This window comes from Sander vitreus, chromosome 12 (assembly GCF_031162955.1).
Source record: "Sander vitreus isolate 19-12246 chromosome 12, sanVit1, whole genome shotgun sequence".
NCBI lineage: Eukaryota > Metazoa > Chordata > Actinopteri > Perciformes > Percidae > Sander > Sander vitreus.
Window position 1 is genome coordinate 19,949,257 of NC_135866.1, and position 25,806 is coordinate 19,975,062.

The following is a 25,806-nucleotide window of genomic DNA, read 5'->3' on the forward strand; positions in this document are numbered from 1 at the left end:
ATTCTCATTCGAATTATTATTATTATATTATTTCTCCTAACATGTCTTTTCCAGATGCTACAAAAGTACTTTGGACCTGTTATCTAAGTAAATCCAACGCCCTGCCATTAAATCGAAAATCAAATAAAACACACACGCGCACACACACACACACACACACACACACACACACACACACACACACACACACACACACACACACACACACATATCTTTACAGTGTCAAATGGGTCCATCCCACACATCTCTTAGCCTTTTGTCATTGGCTGCTGTGCTCTACTCACTTGTTTGTTTTTCACATCGTTACAGCAGTCTGTTGTAAATCAGAGACTGCTTTATCTCTGAGTCAGAGATAAAGCAGACTCTGATTTATTTTGCTCTCCCGACAGGATATTTATGAGGCCATCTATCCTCCATCAGAGCCTGGACAAGTGATCACTGTGGACTTCCCTATTCTTCAGCTACAAAAGACTCATGAGCCTCACATCGTCTGTATTCGTAACTTATTGCTTTTATTACCAATAGATGTATGCAATGCATTCATCACAATAAAATTACTCTCTGTGTTTTGATTGGCTGATAAATGTTTTCATTCCAGTCACCAGATGGTGCTCTTGTAAAATGAAGCAGGGCTATCAGCCTCAGCCCTGAGGTCCTACCGTCTGTATTATGAACAAAGACACCTAAAGGCTCTTTTATTGACAGACTTTGCCTTGGTACATGGGGTGCACGCTCAACCAGGTGAGCTACCAGGTCGCCCCTATCCAGTGATATATTATTCTGAAATGGGCCATTCTAACTTACTATTTGTACTTTAAAGGTGCTGTAGGTAGGATTTTGTGAAGATATCCAGCCAAAAAATTTGAACATTGACAACTTCTCAGTCCCTCCCCCCCTTTCAGGTAAAGTCCAAAACGGTCTCCTAAGCCCCTCCCCCACAAGGGAGAATGAATGCGTGTGCATGAGCAGTGATTGACACGCAGCAAGACACCCTCCCTGGCCCTGATTGGTGCATCTGAACAGGGAGCGGTGGATTTTTGCAAATTGCACTACAGGCTGTAGGTGGTGCCAGAGGAGCCAGATTTTTTTTTTTTAAATCACCTGCTTCATGTAGTTCTACTCGAACATAGGGTCAGTTTCAGCAAATATGACAGAAAGTTAGTTTTATAAGTCTTACCTACTGCACCTTTAAGTATATTTTGATGCTTATACGTATGTACTTTTATTGAAGTAAGATTTTGAATGCAGGACTTTTACTTATTAGTATTTCCACACTGTGATATTGCTACTTTAACTTAAGTAAAGGCCTAAGTACTTCTTCCACCACTGTAAGTATGGCACAAAAATATATATTTTTTAACTATTTCAAAAAGAGTTTCAACTTATGTTTGTGTCTCCATCCTGTGCAAATCTAGACTCAGTGGTTGCTCTGTAATCTTGTTCTAGATGAAATAAACTCCCAGATTAGCATCCATGGATACTCCAACAACTGTTTTCTGCTTAGTCATATCCTGGCCTCAGCTACTGGATCTACTGGTCGTGGGCTCAGACCACTGAGAACAGGACAGACTGATCGTTCGGGTAACCCAATTCTGTAATTACAACTTCCCACGGTGAGTGAAATTAGAGCTCAAAGGAAAAGTGGGATTTCAGGTAGCTGGAACAGGCCTGGGTCATTGTCAGGGCAGAAAGAGCTGAGGGGCCACAGAAAAAAAGATCTGGAGCATGCTCTCAAAAAATGCAGCGAGCTAATGACACAGTTTGGATTTTCTTTCCTCTCTATTTTGTGGTGTTTGCCTTCATCATCATCATCATCATCATCATACACAATCCTGAGGCAGAAATCTTGAAAACATTTTTTTTTTAATTTTTCTTTCAACAATATTTAATGTTTTGCAAACAAAAACAATCAAGTGCATCTGCCAGTATAAACATAATGATGAAAATCAGTGCTTTTATTATGTATCATATACCAGTATACCCATTTTGTTTTAACAGAGAAGGATTATTCATGCTACTAGGCCTACATGTTATTTAGTAGCTGTCACTGCAGCAGTTTTTACCACTAAACACTCCATAAGCCCTAATTGTACTTCCAACTTACAATCACAACTATAGGCAAGAATTTTGAAATATCGAGGTCATGGGCCATGACCATGGGTCATGATTTCCAACCTGAAGGTCCTATTGCTCTTTCAAAGCATTTTTGAAGGTTACAGCCAGGTCTCCTATCTCCATCCAAATGATGAACTTAAAAGTAATCAAATTTAAATATATTATGTCTCAAAAGACAAGACAAGTTTTTTTCACCTTTTGCTAAACTCATCCCGCTAACAGCCCAATAATAGCTTAGCAAAAAAAAAGTGTTTATCTGCTGTAACATATCTTTCAATCATTAGCATGTCCTGCTATAGCTAGCTTACTATAGCTACAGTAGGCTAATAACTGAGTGTTACTTTCAACTAAAATCATCAGTTTGTAGGGTTACAAATTACGTTAAAAAAGGCCCTATTCTCGACCACACCCACTATTTATTGTAGTATTGATGGTCCTGGATGCTTTTTGAGATTAAGCTAATGTTATCTGCCTGAGAGTGTTTTCAACAAATTAATGGAACTATTGTTAGTTTAATTAGCTAACCTAGCTAGCTAGCTAGCTACAGCTAATAAAATCTGCCAGTGATCTCAATTTCAGCCAGCAAAATGAAAAAGGTCACCAGCTAGAAATAAATAGCCTGTTGTCAACCCAATTGTTTAAATAAATCACCAATTATAGTAAATCTGCCACTGTTATCACTGTTAACTGCGTATGTGCAGTCTAACAGGCGTAGCAACAAAAGGAACAAACAAACAGAGCTACCCAAAAGGTTGCTAAAAACGTTTTTGCCTAAAAATAAACAAAGAAACAAAATACAGAGGACATGAACTCAGTGACCAGTAGCCACGGTCGGGTTTACAATTACATTTATGTTATTTCTCTGTGTACAAAATTACAAAATGCAACATTCACTTATTTGCTTGTCTTTTGACCTATGGGCTTCTGGCAGTAAACCTTACAATGTTGATGAATAAAGCTTTGATGTAAAATACGTGAAAACCCTTCTGGAAAAAAATACACGTCCGTTGTTTCAAATTCCAGGAAGCTCCACACCCTTATAGCTGCACCCACTCCCTCATCTGTGTCTGTCTCACTGAACGCGAAATAGCATTGAGATGTCTGTTTTCCACACCTGATAATGATCCAGTGTTTGCATTCTGCACCTTTAGCGATGACGCTGATGTTTATTGTGTGTCTTTTGTGTAGGCCGCCTCTCCAGTGTCATTATGTTGTAGCACCACTGTGCAAAATTGCTCTGTATCTCAGTTTACTGAACCGGCACTACAGATATTTTTTATCTTAAACCAGCATTCACCTACATTTACATCTGACCGCCGTGAAAACACATATGCAAGTTTTAGTGTGTGACATAAAGCATGAGCAGGCCTTTTATCCTTGCTTAACAATGACATGTATACATTTTGACTTCTCACCTAAGCATTACATTCCACATTTCACAATAAATTAACTGTGAGCATTGCAATGGAATTAGTCATTGTTCGGAACCTACGTATTTGAGGTGCAGTTTAAGGTGAAGGAACCAGAACCTCCTGTATGCAGTATAATATGTAACAAGTTAAACGTGGAATGCATATAATTATTACATGTGGGTGAGGTACAGGAAAGTACATACAAATGCTTGCCTGTTCTTTGTTAAAGACGTGAAAACAACAGTGTACATTTTCATGGAGTGCAACATTAAATAAAATAAATGTCTTAGTTTTTTTCCAGAGTGAAACAAAGTGGGCCTCTCTTTCAAACCGTCACTGCGTTCCTCAGGTCCCACAGGAAAAGGTCCTGATTAAATCACTTCCTCTTACAATGTGATACCACAGTGGTTGGACCACACATTCTGTTTCAATAGATACTGTAACTTGCTTGCTTCTCGTGTGAACTAACCAAACATTTTGTGTTCATATAAAACCTCATCACTCTGAGAAGCTGATTGAGAAAATAGGTTTTAAGGGTTTTTAACACACAAACATGTGAGTGGTTCAGATCTTCTCATCTGAAAATGTCGAACTATTCCTTTAACATGGTGTCACGAGAGGTCGACGTTCTCATACTCGCCGTGGTCCGAGTCTTCCAGTTCGATACCTGGCACCAGGCTGTAGTATTCTGTTGACTGGGTCAGGTAAGCCTTCTCCCTGTCAGCTGAGTCTTTCATCACTTCTGTCACGCTGACTGTGTCCAGGTCTGTCTTGCTGGCCCCGTCCGGCCCCTGGGGGCCCTGCCTCCCCTCTGTGGAGCTGGAACCGTGTGTGGAGACTCGGGGAAGAGACTCCACTGAGCCCAGCCTAATCTCCACCTCTTCATAGATGTCCCTGGTGCTGCCCAGGAGGGCGGATGATGGGCGTAGCAGCAGCTGGTTCTTCAGGATCCCCTCATTGCCACAGTTTCCAGCTTTATTCTGCTGAGTTGCTGCAGGTTTCTGCTTGCTGTGAGGCTTCTGGCCATTGCAGCTGGAGCTGGAAGCTCTCTTTTTTGAGGTGCTTACAGGTGCTTCCTTCCTCTTCCTCCCACAGCACCAGCAGAGCACCAAGGTGGAGAGGATGAGAAGAGGAAGCACAATGAAGAGTGCGGTGAGGCCAGCTGGGCGGCATGCATCGCTTAGCCTCACCGACAACACAGTCCTGCTGGCCAGGTGCCGGGGAGAGACGCAGGTCAAGTTCCCAACCAGATCCTCCAGCTTAGTGGTCCTGTTAACCTTCCTGCCTTCCTCCAGGGCTTCCATGAACAAACAGGAGCAGTCCCATGGGTTCCCATCCAGCTCCAGCATTTGCAGACTGGGCTTCTGCACCACAGAGGCTGGGAGGAAGCGTAGCTGGTTTCCCTGCAGATACAGTTTCTGGAGGCTGTCTGAGTCCTGAAGAAAACCCTCAGGAAGCTGCTGAATCAGGTTCTCGCTCAAATCCACCTCTATCAGGCTGCGCTGGCTGGCCAGAAACTTCCTTGGCAACGCTGGTAGTCTGTTATGACCTAAGTAAACCTTCTGTAACGTAGAGGCGTCTCTGCCACTCACATGAATAGAAGTGATATTACAGAAGGAGAGATCCAGCGTCTCTATGTTTGTCTCATTGGTAAACACAGACCAGTGCACATGGCTGAAAGCAGAGCCGGAGTAGTTCAAGCAACAGACGTCAGCAGGAACCTCAGAGGGAAACTGGGACAAAATGGTAGCTGCTGGACACACACATCCACCCACCAGTCCCATCTTCACCAGCAATGTTAAAATCAGCAGGGCACCACACATGCAAGCCATCTCTGAAACAGAAAATACATTAACACAGACTATAACTTCATCATGCCATAGTGTCCCATGCCTCTTTCTCAGGCAGCCCTACCTGTCTTCTGGTGGCCCTTTCTCTCAGCCCTGGAGGACATCTACTTTATGTAGGCTCACAGTTGTAAACCTAGCAACTTCTCTGAGGATTTGTTGTTGCTGTGAGGATCGTGGGAGTTGGCATGGTGACACGGGTCAGTAGGGATCAGGAGTCCAGTGTTTGGCTGTTGGAGAGGAAACAGATGCTACAATGACTTTCACGTGAAAGCTGCTGTTAATCGGCAGATGGAAGTTGTACAAACATTACTCAAAGGTAAAGCTGGAGCGTAAAGTAGTTAAACAAGCAGGTTATCGAGTTTACGTTTTAGACTGTAAACCCTCTCAAATCTGATGTACTGTAAAAAAAAAAAAAGGTTTTACTCCAAAAATGTTATTATATATTATTTTACTTCAAATTCCCAGACTCCATTCATTCAATCAGTGTTTTCATCTGCTTCAGTATGAGATTGTGCTCGACAACTAACCTGAACTTTCAAATGTATTGACAGTGTCTTTAAATACAGGTATTAGAATAGGATAGAATACAATTGTATTGTTTTTGAGTTGAAACAAACAAATATGTGACAGGAAACCATCAAGTCAAAACCACAGTAGTACTTGTAAAAAAAAAAAATACAATTAAAATACTTAAAACAATTGAAACAGAATACAATCCTATTGAGAAAAAAATGTTTTTGTTTTCAGTTTAAAATGTTAATTGCTCTTGGAATAAAACACTTTAAAATTTTGGTTGCCAGACAACAGGCCTATATTTTGAATTCTGTTGGGAAACAGAAAAATATGTTTTTTTCATCTCTCCACTCATACATGTTGTTTACTATGGTACAACTTGAATGGGTTGGGCATGTCCAACAAAGTACAGTGCAGTGGGCAGGTTAATGTTAAAATTAAAAGGAACAAACAGGCAAGACACATTTGTACAGTAGAAAATAGCATAAATGACCCTGACAAGGTTTGAGAAGGCCCCTACAATAATGTAAAACTGCTTATTTCATGTAGTAGAAATTACCCCTGTATGACTACTTTAATCTCAGGTTTCGATCCTTCCGTGTGTCTAGTTTGAGCGACCGTGGCATTACAACATTTGGGAAACTCTGCTATTGGAGACATAATAAAACTAATTGATGGTCACTTTCTAAAACTCCTATGTTCTCTGTGACGCTGCCTAAACATAAAAAACAGATGTGGTCGACATATATAGGCCTGTGTTTTCTGAAGGACTTTAAATGTGAAGCAGCCAGGAAGAGAGGGAGAGTTAATGTGTTTGGTCGTGACATCAGACTTCCTCACTCACCACAATAAAGCTGCTCCACAGTTCGGAGGCAGGAATGTGCTAACTCCCCAAACAACAGGGCCAATTCATGACCAGTGGAGGGTTTAAGTAGGACCACTGTTGTCAGCTGGGATCATCTAGACCTCTTAACCACAAAGAAACCTCACTTCACCTGCTAATGGAAACGACACAACTAACAATCAAACAGAGAAACACACATCTGAAACAATAGGTCGAAAGAAAATAAATTTTGATAACGGATAAAATATTTTTCTAAGCAAAAATGCTTGAAATCCACTTGTTTCAGCTTCTGAAAATAAAAAGAATATTTGTCGTTTTCTTAGTAATGGCTTGGACTGTTGGTTTGGACCAAATAAGACATTAAAATATCTTAGCTAGACCAAATGATTATTCAATGAATGGAGAAATGCAGAAAATCAACAATGAAAATAATCATTATTGCCATAAAAACAACATAAATTGTTTGTTGTCCATATATATATATTAACCCTTTTTGGTTAAAAATGTCTAAGATATTTGAGTATTGATGTTCTGTATCTCTATCTAGCAACAGCAACTTCCATTCAAAATTAACAAACTCCATCTTGCAATCAAGTAACCAGTTTTTATACTACATCTATGGCGTCAAGCTCCAAACACCAAAATGTACCTTTATGTAAAACAATCAATGGGAGCTCCTCTTTAAGAGTCCCAAACAAAAAAAACAACAATGGAAATAAGAAGAGTACATGTAGATTATCAGCCTTGACTTCAGAAGAGCAGCAAACGCCTCTCTAACAAATGCAGGAAGTGTGTGTCAAAGGAAAGAAACTGACCCTTTGTTGCTTGTAAAAATTATCTAATATATCCAACATGTGAAGAGCGCAGAGTCTTTGACAGAGTATATGGGAGGATGAGATGTTGTAGGTATGAAGAAGGTTGTATATGTTACCCAGATTTATTTAGACTGCCTTGTGACAATATACTTAACAATAACCTGACATGTGGAAAGTAACTAAATAGGCTAAATGAACTCAAGTAGTGTGCAGAGACAGTTTTATACTACTGAGCAAAGTATTATGACGTCTTTTAAAGGGTCTTGAAAATGTGCCCCTTAAAGCTGCAAGAAGTGATTTATTGGCCACTTGGGAGCAGCAGAAATGAGCCAAGAACACAATATTAACATTTTTTTTTACCTTTTAGGTTGATACCATGCATTTATTGATTGGTATGGCAAATGTGTTAGCAAACTGTTGCTTATATTTACACATCCACCATCAGACACAGAACAACATTAGCATTCACATGAAGTCGTGTTTCTGGCCACCTGCTGAATATAAATCCAGTATTCACCCTCATTTTAGCTCTGTTTTTGGTCTCTACCGACTCCGGAGGTAAATATCTGGCTCTTTGCTGCTAAATGCTCCATTATGTTCTCCAGCTGGTCGCCAAGTTTGTCTCTCTGCTGTTTGATGCTGGACAGGTAGCGTACAGCTTTTTCATTGAAACCAGCTGCCTGCTGCTGAAAAGGATGAGAGCGGTGAGCCCAAACAGTAAAGTTGTGGGCAGTAAAAAACAAAACGAGCTAAAAAATCTCTGTAGAGCTGAGAGGAACTGCGGAGTCGGGTGATAATTCACTATGAGCAACCCCTTTCACATACAAGTAGCCATGTGATCCATTGTTAAAGCTAGAGTGGGGATCTGTTACATATAAATGAACATCCGTTACGTTCAAGCCCTTGCTAAACAAATTCACACAATATTGATTAAGCCTATCGGCACCGGGGAAAGCTCTCTTCATTTCTCAGTTGTGGTGTCTGGTTTGGGTTGTGCCATTACCGCGCTGGTGCACCAGATGTATGCCGATAGTCCGATACAGCTTATTTGTACTCAGAACGAGTAGTTTTGCTCAACAACATTGTTACATGAGCAGTACACGGAGCGCCATCAACCAACCTTGCTCACTCACTTACAGTTCTTCACAGCGTAGCTTGCTCCCTGATAAGTTACACGGTAGGCTATGTCAATTTACCTGTATTACCCAATACTTTGCAGATAGGAAGGGGGGAGAGTCCACAGTGACACGTCGTTATTAGGAATCCCACTGCTTTTCTTAAGCGTGTTGACAGTGTTCATGTAATTACTCTCATTGCCAGAGGGGAAAACTAAAGTTCCGCACTCCAGCTTTAATATAAAAATATTTATTATAGCAGCTTTAAATATAAAATATATGTGACTTTTCTTGTTTTGTGATGCTTTGTTTCATTTCTGTTCATTATCAAGCAGTGATTTATTCATACATCCTCCAGAAAATAAAGAAAGAGCTGATTTTGTTCAGTAGTGAATCAAGTCATGTTTGGGGAAATGTATTTACAAAGCATCTTTAACAATCACTTAATGCTTTGAAGGACATTAATACAGTTGAAGGTGTGATAAAAACAAGTATTTTTCAGATAAGGGGATACAACTAGTGTTTGCTTTTAGTCTTAAACTATAATCTCAAATGTTACCATATGAACTGACCTCCTGTTGGTATACAGCTTTTAATATCCTCTAACTCTGTCATTATTTGCATGCCGCACTGCTCTGTAAAAAGCTTTTGTCCTAACTGATAGCTATCAACAGATAATACATTCAAAGCTCGATGACTCTGAATAGGAAAAGGAAAGGTGTGTGTGGGTGCACGTAGGTTATCATTTTCTTAGATTTGGATGCTTTGGTCCACTTTTTGTAAAAAAAAAAGAAGAAAGAAAGAGCAAATTTAGAATGAAGTAAGATTTTTGTATTCCATGCATTCATCTCAGTGGAGATAACTCACTGAACTTAGTGGAGATAACTTAACTCAGCCTGATAACAGAAGCAGTCTAAAGGTTAGAGTCAACTCACCACTTAACACTTTTCAGAATCTGACAGCTGGGGGAGATCTGCACTTTTTGAGGTTTCTGTAAATTTGTGTAAAGCACTTGACAGATTGATCTTTGGATTTCGAAGTTACACACAACACAAGAGACACTAGTTGACCTTCACTGAGCCTCGGAACCAGAACTAACCGTGAAGCCTCTTCATCCAAACAGAGAGATTTTCATCTCCTCTCAGGGTGTGAAGAGTGCCCACAGGGTTTCAATCTGGAGAACATGGGTGATCTCACTTGCTAACAATGTGAGCTGTCACATCCTCTCTGGCAGCGGAGCTTCCTCTGAAATAACGGCCTCAATTCTCCTTTCATACAGCTTTTCATCATAAAATATTTGTATGTGTCCAACAATTGAAAGTTGTGATGTTTTAAATGCTAATTAAAGGCTAATATCCCTAATTTAGGGAAAGAAAATAAAAATTATTCAGGATTCACTACTTTGCAAGGAGAGGTCTTTTAAACAGCATGTAGGGAAATAAACTTTACAGAACATAATCTAACAGTGTCTAACAGTGTCAATAACATGTAGAAAACCCCCAGTTAATGAGATAATGTCATTCTTTTTTTTGCTGTCTGGTCAAATTTTCTGAAGAGGGGTGTGTTTACATGAGGGAGGACTTGGACCCATGACCTCAGTATTGCTCATTATCTGGCTGCAGTTCTACACAAACACAATAATACCATTATTTGAAGTTAAAACCCACCATAACTACAACTGCATAAAAACAAAATACAGATAAACACCCCAGAACATGAATGCACACCTGTTTGAGATATAAAACGTAAAAAATAAGTGTTGTCTTACCTTTGTTTGGCATGCCTGCTGCAGCCCTGTTGCTCTCTGTCAGAAGATCACGAGGGATCGAGGGTCCAAACATCACCCGCAGCGACGACAGCAGCAGTAGCGTCTTTCTCCTCTCTGCATCACATCAACTGCCCAGCTGAACGTCTTCTCCTCCGGATCTGAGGGTGTGTCTCCCTCCGAGCGGGATGTGGAAATACAGCTTCAAGGGAGGGGGGGTTTCGCGCGCGCGCGCGCGTGTGTGTGTGTGTGTGTGTGTGTGTGTGTGTGTGTGTGTGTGTGTGTGTATATATATATATATATATATATATATATATATATATATATATATATATATATATATATATATATATATATATATATAGCCTATATGTAGGCCTATCTATGTATGTATGTGTGTGTGTGAGGGTGTAGATCATGTTTAATCATACAAGTGCGTCTATCTGCGATTTGAAGCTGACAGATTTGATCTTTACTGAGTTCGGTACAAAGTTGGAACGGAGCTCCTGCAGCGCTGTGAGCGCAAAGCGCCCCCTGCTGGCAGAACTAACTTTCTCACTAAACTGTTACTATTTTACTATATTAAGAGTTATTATTATTATGTTATTATTCATATTTTTTCCTAAAGTAACAGTACAAAAGAATTAGCATTAACATATATTGAAAGTAACAAAAGTAAAAGTAGGCTACTCATTATGCAGAATGGCTCATTTCAGAATATATAGTTGGATTATAATTATTGATGCATTAATGTGTTCATCACTTTAATGTTGCAGCTGGTAAAAGTGAGGCAACTTTTAACTTCGTTACATGCTTGTGAATTTCCCCGGGGATCAATACAGTTTTATCCTAATATATAATATTACATCACCATTTTTGTTGATTATAGGCCTATATTGTATTATTAATCAGAATCTGCAAAGTAATTAAATATATTCAGTGGAGTAGAAGTATAAAGTAGTTGAACATAGAAATACTCAAGTACAGTACATGTACTTCAAAATTGTACTTAAGTACAGTACTTGAGTAAATGTACTTGCCACTACCGATGTACACTAACGTCTGTTAACCCAGGAGTCACTCGGCAGGTACTATCACCATGGCAACCATCAATTGCAGGTGTGGCGACACACAGCTGATTAACGTAAGAGGAATTCATTAGACGTCTTCTCTGATCTCTGTGGTGTCATTTGCAAATATAGCATCATCAACGGCTATTTCAACTCCTTTATTGCTTGTCAATTTGTTTAAATGACTTTGATCGGTTACACGTTTAATTGAATTGATCAATTGCTCATTAACAAGTTCTTTATTTAATCAGTTAATACGTTCTTTCTACACTTCCTCTGATAGTTAGCACTTCCCTGGTTATATATTACACGAGTAGATTGTTTTAATTCTAATATTTATCTTTCATGTTAAGTTAAGTTTCAAAGCCTAAATGTCATTTTTTAATCAATTTATGTTACATCAAAATGAATTTAAACTAAGTATTTATGTATTTATTTTCACACATATTCTCATCAGCTCTCTAATGGAATTGCTAAGTAAACTTTCTCCTTTCACTACAGTATATTTTTCATTTGCATATTTTGACTTCAGCTGTCCCTCTACTCTAGTAGAGTCTACTCTGTTTTTTAAATGTATGACCAATAGATGGCAGTATTAACCAGCACTCAACAAGTTCAAAACATACTCAACATAGATCTACACACTTTCCAACAACACAAGCTGAAATACGCTGAATAAAAAGTTAATTGACAGAGCATTATTTTGATAATCGCCTTATTGTTTCAGTCACATTTCACACAAAAATGCCAAAAACATTCACTGATTCGAGCTTCTCAAATGTGAGGATTTCATTTCATTGTTATTCTGCCAAAACAAGATATTTAAAGGTGTCATCTCGTGCTGATTTCTGACATTCCATAACTCAATAATCAAAACAATATCATCAATAATAACAATAAGCATTAGTTGAAGCCTTAAAACTAATGAACACAAACATATACAAACCAATTTATTTATTTATTTAGATATAAAAGACAGGTGCATTTTTATACAGTCTATATACACTGTTCAATGACACGAATAAGAAAATCTCTGAATTGCTACAAAATCAGTGTAAACATTTGGTTGGTCATTTTCTCTGTGATGAGACAGCGTAGTAGAGTGCAGAGAACTTATTGTAAACAATGCCCCCTCACTGAATATAACACTGATACAACAAACACGTAAAGGAACAGAAGACACAATATAAAAAAAAGGAGATTACGATATTGTCTTGTTCGTTGTTAGATTACATACATTGAACCGATTTGTTGGCACCACTCAGTCTATGACAGACAAATCATAGACGATACATTTTATTGCAGTTTTTGTTGTTTTTGTGTGTCAGTTTTAAGTCCCAGGAGTCATCCACACTGATCTGTACCATAGACGGTAAAGTACATTTATATACAGTCATTCAGACACTAGGTGGCAGCATTGCTACAGGTTCTCCTGCAGTTCCCTTCTGTGCAGCAAAATGTAAATTAACAAGCAGTTGGAGGTTTCTCAGTAACACTTTGGTTACATGCTACAACTTTCAAGAAATAGTTTGACTTTTGGGGACAGGGGCATCGGACTGGGGGGAAAAAGGGGACTGACAAAAATATGCTAGAATGAATAGCTGTGGATGCGGGGAGGGGCCCATCATTTTGTGCTACGCCCCTGTTTGGGGAAATACACTTATCATCTTTCTGGCCATGATACCATTCCATGTCAGCTCAGTTTTAGCCTATTTGCATGGTTTACCAATTTCTCTTGTTGTTTTGACATTTCCTGGAGGCAGAATTTAACCTCACTAGAGCCAGAGAGCTGGCTACATGGCTTTCCAACAGATCAAACCAGCAAATAAAAGCTCATAGCTCATTATATCCAGCTCACAAATGCTGTGTCCATCTCTGAATAAAAAAACTCACTCACTATTCACATTTATAATCCGAACAGATTTCCTCTTTGCCCGCAGCTCTGCCTCTAGTCTACAGCTTGTTTGTACCATTAAAACTCCCACTGACATATTTTCTGTCAAGAAGAACAATTCAACTTCAGCCTTGAATAAACAGTATATTGTTGTTGTGATTGTCTGCCGCCACACATCATACAAGCTGCATTTTGTCCTCAGGAAAACAAAGTGATTACTGATTCAGTTTTGTTTGGTTCTGGGCGGCTCATCATGAGTCCAGGTAGATGGAGTAGATCTGGTTGAGGCAGCGGTCGACGCCTCCCGCCTGGAAAAGGAAGCTGTCGTCTGAGCAGGGAGACATGGAGTAACCGGCCCCAGCCTGGCCCTGCTGGTCCTGCAACAATTCGAACCCTGAGGGGAGGAAAACAGAAAATGTACTTTTTCAAAGCAGCTCCTTTCTTTTCATGTGAAGGAGAGTGGGCCTGTGATTATTTTAAGAATCAACCTTTTACATAATTTTACAAAGAGCTCATTGCCAGTTAGCTACCTTACATTGTGTTGTCATTAACGCCAAATCCTCCTAAAGCAAATTAAACAGATAAGAGAGGAATACCCCAGCAGTCCAGTTCAGAAAACAAATGTACCATGAGATGAGTTTTACAGGCCAGCTAGAAAATAATAAGTTTGTACAATGTGTTATCTATGTGTCCTTACTGTATAGAGAGGGTGGAGACTCGATAATCATTTAAATATGGGGATAACAGAGCACATATTCAGACAGTTTCTCCTGGAGGACGTTCATAGTGTTGCACTCGGTTGTTCACAAAGTGACAGCAATAGTTGAGTCAAGAATTTTAAAAAAGGGAGCCAGAGGCAGAAGAAGAGGGCGCAATGAGATGCCAAAAGCAAAAGACCACCAGTCAGTGATGGGAATGAAATATAGATAACATGATGGAAATATTGTGTTCATGTTTGTTTCATGTATTAATTTGAGGCACGTTACAGTTTCCTCATCACTCAAAAGATCTGATGTTTTCGTCTGCCACCAGTTTTGTCTCTTCTGTGGGCATTCAAGTCACCTGCTTGATGTACGTCATGATTTATTCTCCAAGTCTGTTACCATTGCACTCTCGCATTATGCTTTTATCGATACACCAACTTTTCCACCTCAGCCAAGGTATAAAAAGCTTTTTGTGATATTTAGATTTTTTTTTCTTCATGTGCACCCTGAAAATGTACATAAATACAGATGGATGGAAACGCTCTTAGAGAGAGAAGTTTAAATCCAGCTTACTTTCTCACCAACGCACATCTGGCCAATCACAACGAAAGGTGTGGTGGGAGGAGAGGGGAGAGGTTTCAGACGCTGTCCGACCATCCAAGAAGCACTCTGATTGGGGCACATGGACGCCTTTACTCTGCAGTCTTACCTGTAGAGTGCGACGCGCAGGAGGTTGGGAAGTAACTGGCAGGTTCGAAGCCTTCTTCGCTGACTGGTTGAACAACCTTCCCTTCTCCGTACAGACATCCTTGGAGAAGCACAGAGGAAACATCAAGAACAGCACCAAGAACTATACGTCATTCTGTGTTGAGGCTGCTGATGTTGACACATGCTCGGTGGACTCTGTCAGTACCTTGCTGCTGTGAGAATACTTGTTGCTGGTTATAGGTTTTGTGGTAACCTTGCAGCTGGATGTCCCCTCTGTCTGATGAGGAGCTCCCGGGGCTGACGTCAGCGGACATGAACAACGATGTGGGTCTGTTCCTGTTGGCGACACAACATCAGGTAGCAGAATTACTCCCCAACATGAACATTTATGTGTGTGAAAAATGATATACACAACCATGATGAACATTTAAACTTGATTAATGCATGTTTTATTCATAAATGTTGTTGCTTCAAACATTCAAGCACCAACGCCATCGCAGCCTTGGACTCACTTTAAAAAAAAAATCTACTGTTGGTATAGTTATAAAAAACTAGGTTTCATTAACGTTCAAATCAAACCCAGACCAAGTATTTATGCTGATAACCATTATCTGGCAGCGTAGCAGCAGCTGTGTTATCGGACACAAACATGTAAATATATAAACCTCTTGTACAAACACTGCAGTTTATACAAGGAAGCGTTTCCACCTTGAGGGGGGGGGGGGGTAATGTAGGCAGGCTTTGTGTGGGGCTGTTGTATCCATCGCTACGCTGCAAGAATGTGCTGACTGTGCACAAACACACTGACTCAACATGGAAACGAATGAGTCAGTTGAGCCAAGTCGACAAGAAGAAAGAAAGAAAAGGCAGCCGAATATCTCCCCAAGGAGATATGCAGCTGAAAACCCCCAATATGGTATTTAAACTCCCCCCACCGCTCCTTCAAAGAGCTCGCTCTCAGCATTTCATGTGGCATGAGAACTCTCCTGGATGATGTACTGTAGTGTATTGGTCCCCAGAGAGCCAAATGGCCTTGGATTCTGCTGGAAGGGTTTTAGTAGGCTTCATAAACAAGCCAGGTCTGGTCAGAGATACTCTCTCTGACCAGCAATAAAAAAAGGAAATGTTTGGAGATTTCTTTACATATCTATCATTTATCATCCCCAGGTCTCTTTATTACCCATTTCCCATGTCAAATGCTATTACATTTAATTTAACAGTCTTTGCATTCAGTGAAGAAACACAATAAAAGCCAAAATTAATCAGAAGGACTTTTTGAAACCCAAACTGATATAACTTACAGATGGCTGTGGCTTACCAAGGTAATAAAGACCAGACTTTGTATAGGATTATGTAAACAAAGTGGGCTTTGATATAGTAGGCTACGACTGTTAAAATGAATGTGCTGCGATGACTGTGAGCCCCAAGAATTCAACACTTCTCTGGATTCCCTCTCAGTGGCCCCAGAACCATCAGAGCTGACCTTAACTATAAACAACCGCAGTTGTTGCACGGCTTACATTCTTGCGACTCTGCAACAACATAGCTGGGATGTCTGAGCCGTGCCGTGCGCGGCCCTGCTGGGTCGATCTGTCGTTTTGTGGCCGGTGTACCCAAAACTTCTCAGATGCATGAGCTTAACAGAGAGCCTGCGCCTGAGGGAGTGGCTGTCAGCACCACCTCAGGAAACTGTTTCTCTGATCATATTTTACAGGCTAAACCCCTTCATAATTTTTCTTTTCTTTCTAACTAACTGCAGCCAGCTGCCCTCCTTATAGCTAGAATGAGAAGAATCCTGCTTGCAGAATTTAAGCTCTTATGTTTATATGCACATTATACTGCATTCAACCCATGGCTGCTTTTCTAATAGCAGCATCAGAGGGAATGAGTCGGTTTACCAAAAGGTGCCAGCATGTGCCCACTAAACTGATCCGTTTTCAGTTTTGGCAGAGGAAAGATGCTGTGACATAGATTTACTGGATCACAGAGAGGATCATGTTAAATGTATGTAACACAGAAGGAGATTTAATGTGATCTAAGCGCTACCAATCAAGTACTTAGAGAAACTAGAGTACACTTACTGCATGTTAGAGATACAGTAAATACAAAAATGTGTGGACATGTCAAAACATTTCAGTTAAAGCGTCTATTTGGATCCGATGTCAGTCGGAGCTTCTGCAAAGTAAACTTCATTACTTCTCTTTCCTTCAAATTGTATAATAGTGTTTCTGTGTGAGAGCCATCCCGGTTAGTGTGCCTGTTTCTGATGGAGACGCTGCTGCAAAAAGCCAATCCAGCTCTCCCCGACCGCAAAACACACAAACACTGCACGTCACAAATACTCGCTGATGGACAAGCCTTAGCGCAGGCCTCTGAATCCCTCAAGTATTAAATAATTAAAAGAAGTCGAAATGGCTCCTCTCAGCCAGAGTAAACACGCGGATGGCTATGAGGTCAGAGCCTGATGCTGCGAAGCACAGATAATTTACTTTCACGTGTTTAATGTCTCGCTAAGTCATTTGGGGGAAAAACAAGTGCTTGTCTGGTATTGGCTTTGGCAGGCCGTCGTGTACTGCGGGCACCAGTGGGATTCTATGACATCCTCAGTGTCTATAAAGAGACGTCAATGGACAGATTGTGCAGAGCTTCATGGAAGCTCTGGCTGCAGACTTTGAGGAGATGAAGGCTGAGAGATTCTGCAATAAGACAGATTTGTATTCAGAAAAGAAAAACCCATCTCAACACCTCCGCTAAGATCTAAACATTTGAAAACAACACATGGAAACACTGGACAAATGTAGGTACAATATGTGTATGTGCACTTTGAAATATATATTTTTTAAAGGTCCCATGACATGGTGCTCTTTGGATACTTTTATATAGACCTTAGTGGTCCCCTAATACTGTATCTGAAGTCTCTTTCCAAAAATTCAGCCTTGCTGCAGAATTACAACCACTAGAGCCAGTCCCACAATGAGCTTTCCTTAGGATGTGCCATTTCTGTGTCTGTAGCTATTGAGGAGGACTGAGGGGGGGTTGTTGTCTTGACCAACTGCCACTTTGCTCATTTGAAACCCATGATGTACCTCTCTCATGGGTGGGCCAAATTCTCTGGGCAGACAAAGCAGAGAAAGGGGAGGTAACCTTGCTCCTTATGACCTCATAAGGAGCAAGATTCCAGATCGGCCCATCTGAGCTTTCATTTTCTCAAAGGCAGAGCAGGATACTCAGGGCTGGGTTTACACCTATCGCCATTTCTAGCCACTGGGGGACCATAGGCAGGCTGGGGGAACTCATATTAATGTTAAAAAACCTCATAAAGTGAAATGTTCATGCCATGGGACCTTTAACTTAAAGGACTTTAAATTGACATTGGTTAGTTTAAAACCTTAACATGATTGTCGCCATATAAATCCATGGGAAACCCTTTAAAAACTGCCTATTTCAATGAATGTGTTTTTTTTTTTATCGTCATTGTTATGCGTTTTATATTCATTTAAAAAAAAAAACAGCATTTTCAAAAACATCCTCAGCCAACATACATTTTTAACCAGAATTTACAAAAGACCTTAACCACCCACTTTCAATAATTTTTAAGGCCTGTTTGAGCACTTTTTCAGAAAACAATATACAATACTAATACTAATACTACTAACAGTAACATTACACAACTAACTTTTTTTCATGAGATGTGGCTGAAAGTTTTAAAAATCAGGTGAAAGCTTTAAAAAAAAAAAATCCGGTTTTCCAGTAAGTGGACCTTCTGCTAAGAATCTTTTGTCAAACTGTTGTTTCCAAGGTCAATAACAAACCTTCAGGCTCAAGGTTATAGGTTTGCATTTGTGTTCAGAGAGAAAAACCCATCTTAACTCATCTGCCAAGACCTAAAGCCCATTTGAACACTTGAATACTGGACAATTTCATGTGAAACTATGCGCATTGTATGTGAAGATTTTATATCACTTATTAAACCACCAAAAATGTTATTTTCGCCCGTATCAATTCTCTTTTATTAGATAGACTGCTGTTGTTGTTACTGTTGTTGTTGTTGTTACTAAAAAGTTATTTTACGGGCAATTCTTCAATGTCCAATGATTTGAAGCCATATTGTCCAGAAACTGCTGCCTTCAGCTGTATCTTTTTAGTCTCACATCTACTTTTATACTGGGCTAGACAACATTTGTCTCAGTTTACAGTACACATACGTTCTGCGGCCTCCAACTACCCAATCAGTGTAACCACAAAGCCATAACTCAAATCTCTGGTGATAATGTCTCTGGTTTATTTAAGAATGCACAAGCTCACATCACTCTCTCTGTTCTTGGGCACGTGGTGAGTCCCAGAGAGGCAAAGAAAAGTCACATCACAACAGGGTTTTGATGGCGTCCATGTATTCGAGGTTTAGCATAGCGGAGGCGGGAACAGCTTAGAAGGTTTGAACCGTTAAAAAATGCTTTAGTACATACCAGATCCGTCAAACGAATAAGACTTTGGGGTGAAATGCACAGAGGAGCAGAAGGTCGGGTCAGTTTTCACTATTCTTTCATAGAAAGTAGCTCTGGATGAAAACTGCCAAATGCAAATGGAATCCCATTCAGTTCCATTGTATTGGGCTGGCAGCAGAAGTCCCTGCAGGAGATAACTCATATCCTTGCCAGACACCACCAGGGGTAAGAGGGAAATTGGATGAGTGATTTGGATGAACTGACCATTTAAGTTTGCCTCTGGGTAGTGGGTACATCACTAGTACAGTAGTAGTAAAATACTCTGTTTTCCAAGAAATAAAGCAATTTAATTTCAAAATGCATGACAGTGAGAAAAACATATTTTTTGACATTTATTGTTTAACAGCTGCATCATTTTTCTTAACTTCACTCTATGAAGAAATAAAACAAGCGCATTAAACAGGAACTAAAAATGTGAAAATTAAACAACAACTACTGCTGAGCTGCCCATGAGCAAAGCACATAACATTTATTGGCAAGTTGTACAAAGTTTCAAGGAGCACTGCTGAGGAAGCCCATGTATCTTCTGTTTATTTAATAAACAAATAATTGACTTTAGGGCTGCAGCATATTTAACGTCATTGATCTACTTGCACTGATCTTACACTCACCCCTCTCGAATGCTCCCTGTGCTTGTAATTGAAGATATTGGGCTGTTGGCGTTTCCCTCCAAGCTTCGATACCTGGAGCAGGTGTCTGCTGATGGAGGGAGAAACTCCGAATTTGGCCTACTGTGGACAGAGCTGCTGTTTGAGTACACACCTGAAAGAGAGACATGGATTCATAAAGGATTACTTCACTGAAAATCAGTTGCTTCTTTGTGGAGTTTTGTGCAGCTACAGTTAGCTTAGGTTTACAACAGCAACCCAGTTTTGAAAAAAAGAATATCAGAACGGCCATAGAAACTTCCCAAACTGCCACTGCAGCATATTCTACTTCTACACTGTCTGTCTTCATGCTCCCCATGTCCCCAACGCTTATACTAATATGGCTAAATACATAGCTGCAGTTTGTTGCTATGTTGTTTGCGGTGTACCTTTGTTGTACATCATTCTCGCCACTGTCCCTGTCCAATGACAGCATAAAAAATACCACTAAAAGTAATAATAAAAAGGAAAACAGTTTATATAAACCCATTTTGCTAGACTCTAATTAATATCCTTGCCTCCAAGCTAAGGCTACACCTAATGATTATTGCATTCTCAATTTATCTGTCACTTTTTTTTTTTGTTAATTCATTTATCATTTAGTCTATAACATACTGTAAAGTATGTTGATCAAATTTTTCCAAATGCCAAATTTTGTCTTTCCAACAGTCCAAAACAAACAACAACAACAAAGTGTTACTAATAAAGGAATTATTACAAATGATTGGAATATGTCAATTGATTTTCTGTTCATCACTAATCCATTAATGAACTAATCATTTCAGCACCAAATCAAACACAGAAGCTTTCGTCAAAGCTTACGGCTACGCAACTAACTGCGCACACACATGGACAGATGAAATGTAGATAATCCTGTACAGTAAGAGTAGTTTGACATATTTTTATGGACATTTTAATATTTTTCTCACAGTAAAAGTCAAGTCTTTTGTAACAGTTCAAATCCAAGCTGACTACAGCTGTCGCTCCCTGCAAATAATCAAGCTACAAACTTTCCAGAGACACATTTGTAACCTATTTTTTTAATACTAAAAACATTTTTGGTGGTGCCCATTTAAATCTGTAACACAAATACAAGCAGGATTTTCAACACTTAGCTTTGAGTTTAAGGGCAGCTGATGATGATAGCATACACTATGTCACCATAAATCCAGCATACATACAGTAATGTACATACAAAGGCACATACACATAACAGTTGGAAAGTAACATTTGGCCATTTGTGATAAGGAGAAAGTCCTCTTGGGACATCTTTAAAATTACACACTGACATGCTTGTTTCACCCTGAAAAAAACATAGCTGGTAGTGTGCCGTTTGAGGTTTTTCCCTCAAAGTCTTCTGGGTAAAACTGCAAGTAGTCTGAAGTAATAGACATGGACAGCTCCCCTGGACACTCTCCCCTCTCTTTTGCCAACTGAGCCTCAGTGTACCTGACAGATTCTTGATCCCGGTTCAGCCATTGAAAGGGAAAGAAAAAGAGCTTGGCTGGAAAACCGGTTTGGAGAAGCTGAGGGACGGGCGGGGAAGAGGGCCAACTTGCCCGCAGTCAGTGCCCGGTAATTGGACAAGGTAAACACTGGCATGATGAGCTATCATCGAAGGAATGGGAGAGGAAAAGGAGCAAATGAGGCCATGGGAGAAAATGGGAGAGACAGCTTAACAGCCCAGGTGTTTGGGCAATTACCCTTTTCTTTGTTTTTACTAATTTCCAGATAGGTGTTGGAGACTAAACACAGATTTCCATTTGATTTTGCTACCGTTTCTACCTGTGAAGTCATCTAAGCTGGGTAAAGGTGAGCCGTTTCCTTGGTGGAGATGCTTCCTTGCCAGACAATCGCTCAATATGTCCGATTCCAGCATTGTGTGCACCTGAACCTGTCAAACAGACCAAATACAGATGTTCATATAGAAGTATATCGTGGTACATTTAGTATCATGTTTTTACGTTGGTGAGCATGTGCTGATGCCTGCCTGCGTGTAGGGATGAGAGTAATTATGTTAAAGCTGCAGCTTACTTGTCTTCCAATTGTGTTTTGCAGTTGAGCAACACAGCTCCCATGGAGCTAAGCTTTGAAATGATTAACTTCTCTTTTGATTACATACAGTAGATCAATTGAAAACAGTGAGATTTCTGCAGGCAGTTTCTACTGTTCATTTTTCACAGAGATGATGATTGAACCAGATGCCTGGTTCTAGTTTCGTCTTGCGATCCAGCTTCTTGAGGTACAAAATCCAGAAATCTTGTTAGGCAATCTTATTCCAAGATGTTCTAACAAAGTTAAGGCAAGATAATTTATTTTATTATCCAGCGTTAACAGAGGATCCCCCAGGACTTTCCAAAACAACTTATGGACAGCTCCGGGACTCGCTGAGAAGCTTGCGAAGGACACCCAGGAACCACAAGAGAGGTATGAATAATCAGCGGAAAACATGCGCCTAAACCAGTGTTTATGAAGATACAAACTTCAATAGCTGTGATGCATCAGCTGAAAGAAATGTATAACCTTGAGCAACTTATGAAGTGCATGTTTAATATTTCAAAGTCCTCTTTAGCCCCACAGGGTTTACTGCAGTGCAAGGCGTGTTAGCCATGTCACAACTTACAAGCACACGTGTTTCTGTTTAAACCAAACAAGGCATGGGAATACACACAAAGCCCCAGTGTCACTCAGGTCCATAGAAAACAAACAAGGCCCAGATAACATTGAACAATAGGCTCCCTATTCTGACTTCCAGGGAGTGTGTGTAATACTTTGTTTTGTTGTATTTTATCCTACTGAGTCATAAACATGCTTACTCTCTCCTCCTGTTGCTCGCCAGCTTTCTCTCAGAAACATGCAGAGACAGGGTGCTACCTAGAACCACAGGGTGCTACCTAGAATCTCTGACCCCTGAGAAATTCCTCTTTGTTAAAGAGTTTCTCCGAAAGGCAAGAACCATTTCACTCCTTTTAATTAAACTTAATTCTGTTCTTTCATACTGTCTTCTCGAGTCTACACAATCAGGATCGCTGTCCCTTCCATTTTTTCTCTCATAAACTACTGTGTTCAAACGTCATCCTGTATGTGATATCTAATACTTGTATTTCTGCCCTTCCATAATTAGCAGGTCTGAGTGTAATATTTTCCCACTCTGTGTGTGCTGTCATCCTCATCCAATCAACCTGAGATATGAGCCCCTTATGATCCTCACTGTTAATGTTGTTTATACTTTTGTTTGGTTCCGTTTGATATTTGCACTCTTTCTTACTTTGTACTGCAACACATCAATTCCCATCTTATTTTACATTTATCTAATTATTGAATAAAATTCTCCTCTCTCAGTGAGTAACGCTCCTTCTGCACCTATAATATCCATTTGGGCAAATGACACTGAAGTTGACTATATTTTATAACCATTTTTTTAATATACTGTATATATATATATATCTTTAAATTTGAACATTTTCATGAAATCAATTCAAGTCATGAATTGTGGTTTTTATGTTGAATTATACTTGTCATGGCAGAAAAACTTCTGAAACAGTATTAGCATCATCCTAAAACTGCACTGAAACCAAGATCAGTAAACATCAGCTCACTAATTTAGGCGCTACCATGGAAATGGATCTAATTTCCATACAATATACAATTTTAATAGAATTTCATTGTCAATCTGAGGTCAAGGAGCAAGATGACATGATGTCAATTAATGAAGAAATAGTTTATGGGGGCTTCGTGGTGTCATGGCGGTTAAGGACCCTGACCATGTGACAGCAATGCCAGTGGTTTGAGTCCAGCGGTGTACCTTTGTTGTACATTATTCTCCACTATCCCTGTCCAATGACAGCATAACAAATACCACTGAAAGTAATAATAAAAAGGAAAACAGATTATATAAACCCCTTTTGCTAGACTCTTATTAATACCCTTGCCACATCTGATCTAATCTAGTTTTAGAAACACAGGGAGGTTTTATTAAAGATGTTAGTGATCAGTATTCTGTCCTCAGCTAAATGTCCAACGTGTAAGAACATAACTGCTTTTGTTACCTTGACCTCCCTCTCCTGAAGGCCTTTGGCTGAATGAGCTTTGACATGCTTTCGTAGCGAGCTGGGATCGGTGTAGCGTTTGGTGCATCCTGGGATCTGACAGGCGTACGGCTTCTGTGAACGAACCATGACAAGAAGAGGAAAAGAGAAGTGAGGAAAAAAAACAAGGAGAGAAAACTACGAGGGACATGTAGAAGACAATACTGTGGAGTACTCTGAAGTGTGTTTTCATGTTTCAAAAATATAATCTGACATATAACATATCCAAAACATGTCACTTTCTGTGGATACTTGAAAAACATGCCACCACAACAACAATGCGTCAAATAAATAGAGTGGAGTAAAAAGTATAAAGTAGCATAAAATGGAAGTTAAATACAAGTACCTAAATATTCAGTACAATACTTGCATAAAAAGTACTTGGTTACTTTCCACCACTGGACATATTGGTACAGACTGAACCCTCTATTATTTAAATATACTTTCTATCAAGACTCACACAAATTCAGGACTTTGTAAATCAGGTTACAACATTCAACACATGGTATAGTTTATGGATATGATGTCAAACACAAAATATAATTGTGTTTACAAATAATAGTACATGTTTAGTTGAGTCACATCCGGATGGTTTACAGTAGTCCTGTGTATTATACATACAAACATTTAGGATAGGTGAGGTAACTTAACATGACATCTGTACAAACAGAGAGAGGAAGGACACGAAGATTATGTCAACATTTTACATAACGCACTCCTGAACTGAAAATGGGGTATATTTACCTTTCGTCTGCAGGCTTAAGGAGAGGAAGAGAGTGAAGAGTTAAGAGGAACAGTGCAGATAGACGTCCTCCTGTTCAGCCATACGTTAACTTTTTTATAAGGTCACCTTTAGATTATCATCTACCTGCAATCAGTATATAAATAAAAAAGACCATTTATTTTAGCAGGTAATTTCTAGATGGAGTAAACCCTTCAGGGCAAAGGTTCATAATAAATATCACGGAAGATGCTTTGAAGTTTCTGCTCTTGGAGACTGTGTCGCCTGTATTTCACAATCTCATCAGAGATGTACGTTTAAGTGAATAAGTGAGCTAATTTCCATGAATCTAATTCATTACAGGTTATTTCCCCTTTGTCATTACGTGTTTACGTGTTACAAGTGTTTCACCAGGTGGACTGAATTAGTGCACTTTTTCTTTTTTTTTATTGTCCGTTTGCTTTTTTTGTTGTTTTATTTAATCCCAAAGTGTTTGTTTGTATTTATCTAAAGACAGAAATACATTTCAGATGTGCAATTACTCTAACACAGATCTGGCATCAGAGCAAGGGCTCCTTATAGAGCCTGACGTTACATGCTGGCAATATCCTGCTGTTATGAAACTGTTTCTAAACAATATTCCCTGGGTGGTGAAAAGGATAATGAAGTGTTAAACTCTTACTGTCCTTGTATGCTTAGCGATTGCATGCATAGTGGTTATTATGTCAGCTGCTTAAAAATTAGGACATAAATTGATGAATATACCTGTCAGTGTGCAATTGCGTCATTGTCAAAATGATACAAATATTTAAAAAAAATATATGTTGACAGGACAGATTTAACAAAGCTTCCCTGTGTAGTAATGTTGCAATTCAAGATGTTGTGACTGAAATGCTTTAAGTGATAAAGGAGTCAAAGTCAAACAGAAAAAAGCTAAAGTGTTTAATTTGCTATTTCAATTGGACTTATCAATTCACTACGGAAGCGTAGTGCTGAAAAAAAAAATCAGTATCACGTTATTACGTTAAAAGTTTATTGTA

At 39.5% G+C, this 25,806-nt stretch overlaps 2 protein-coding genes across 4 annotated transcripts in view; both read right to left on the reverse strand.

Annotated features, from left to right (window-relative positions):
• Positions 1–1,844: 1,844 nt before the first annotated feature.
• Positions 1,845–10,694, reverse strand: LOC144526787 (uncharacterized). Of its 2 annotated transcripts, XM_078264442.1 has the most exons (4): positions 10,433–10,694; positions 6,735–6,888; positions 5,442–5,604; positions 1,845–5,361 (listed from the first exon to the last, which is right to left on the reverse strand). In XM_078264442.1, the coding sequence occupies exons 3-4, from the start codon at positions 5,479–5,481 to the stop codon at positions 4,139–4,141; spliced, it is 1,263 nt and encodes a 420-aa protein (XP_078120568.1). In that variant the 5' UTR covers positions 5,482–5,604; positions 6,735–6,888; positions 10,433–10,694; the 3' UTR covers positions 1,845–4,138. The 2 variants fall into 2 exon arrangements, with proteins under 2 accessions (XP_078120568.1, XP_078120567.1); XM_078264441.1 differs by lacking the exon at positions 6,735–6,888.
• Positions 10,695–12,460: 1,766 nt separating this feature from the next.
• Positions 12,461–25,806, reverse strand: part of glis1a (GLIS family zinc finger 1a) — a 41,667-nt gene continuing 28,321 nt past the window's right edge. For both annotated transcript variants that reach the window (XM_078264695.1, XM_078264694.1), the window contains exons 4-9: positions 24,007–24,120; positions 21,743–21,851; positions 19,922–20,072; positions 15,011–15,141; positions 14,807–14,905; positions 12,461–13,787 (exon numbers count right to left, since the gene is read on the reverse strand). In XM_078264695.1, the coding sequence (XP_078120821.1) occupies positions 13,645–13,787; positions 14,807–14,905; positions 15,011–15,141; positions 19,922–20,072; positions 21,743–21,851; positions 24,007–24,120 (747 nt within the window). In that variant the 3' untranslated portion in view covers positions 12,461–13,644. The remainder of the gene's footprint in view (positions 13,788–14,806; positions 14,906–15,010; positions 15,142–19,921; positions 20,073–21,742; positions 21,852–24,006; positions 24,121–25,806) is intronic.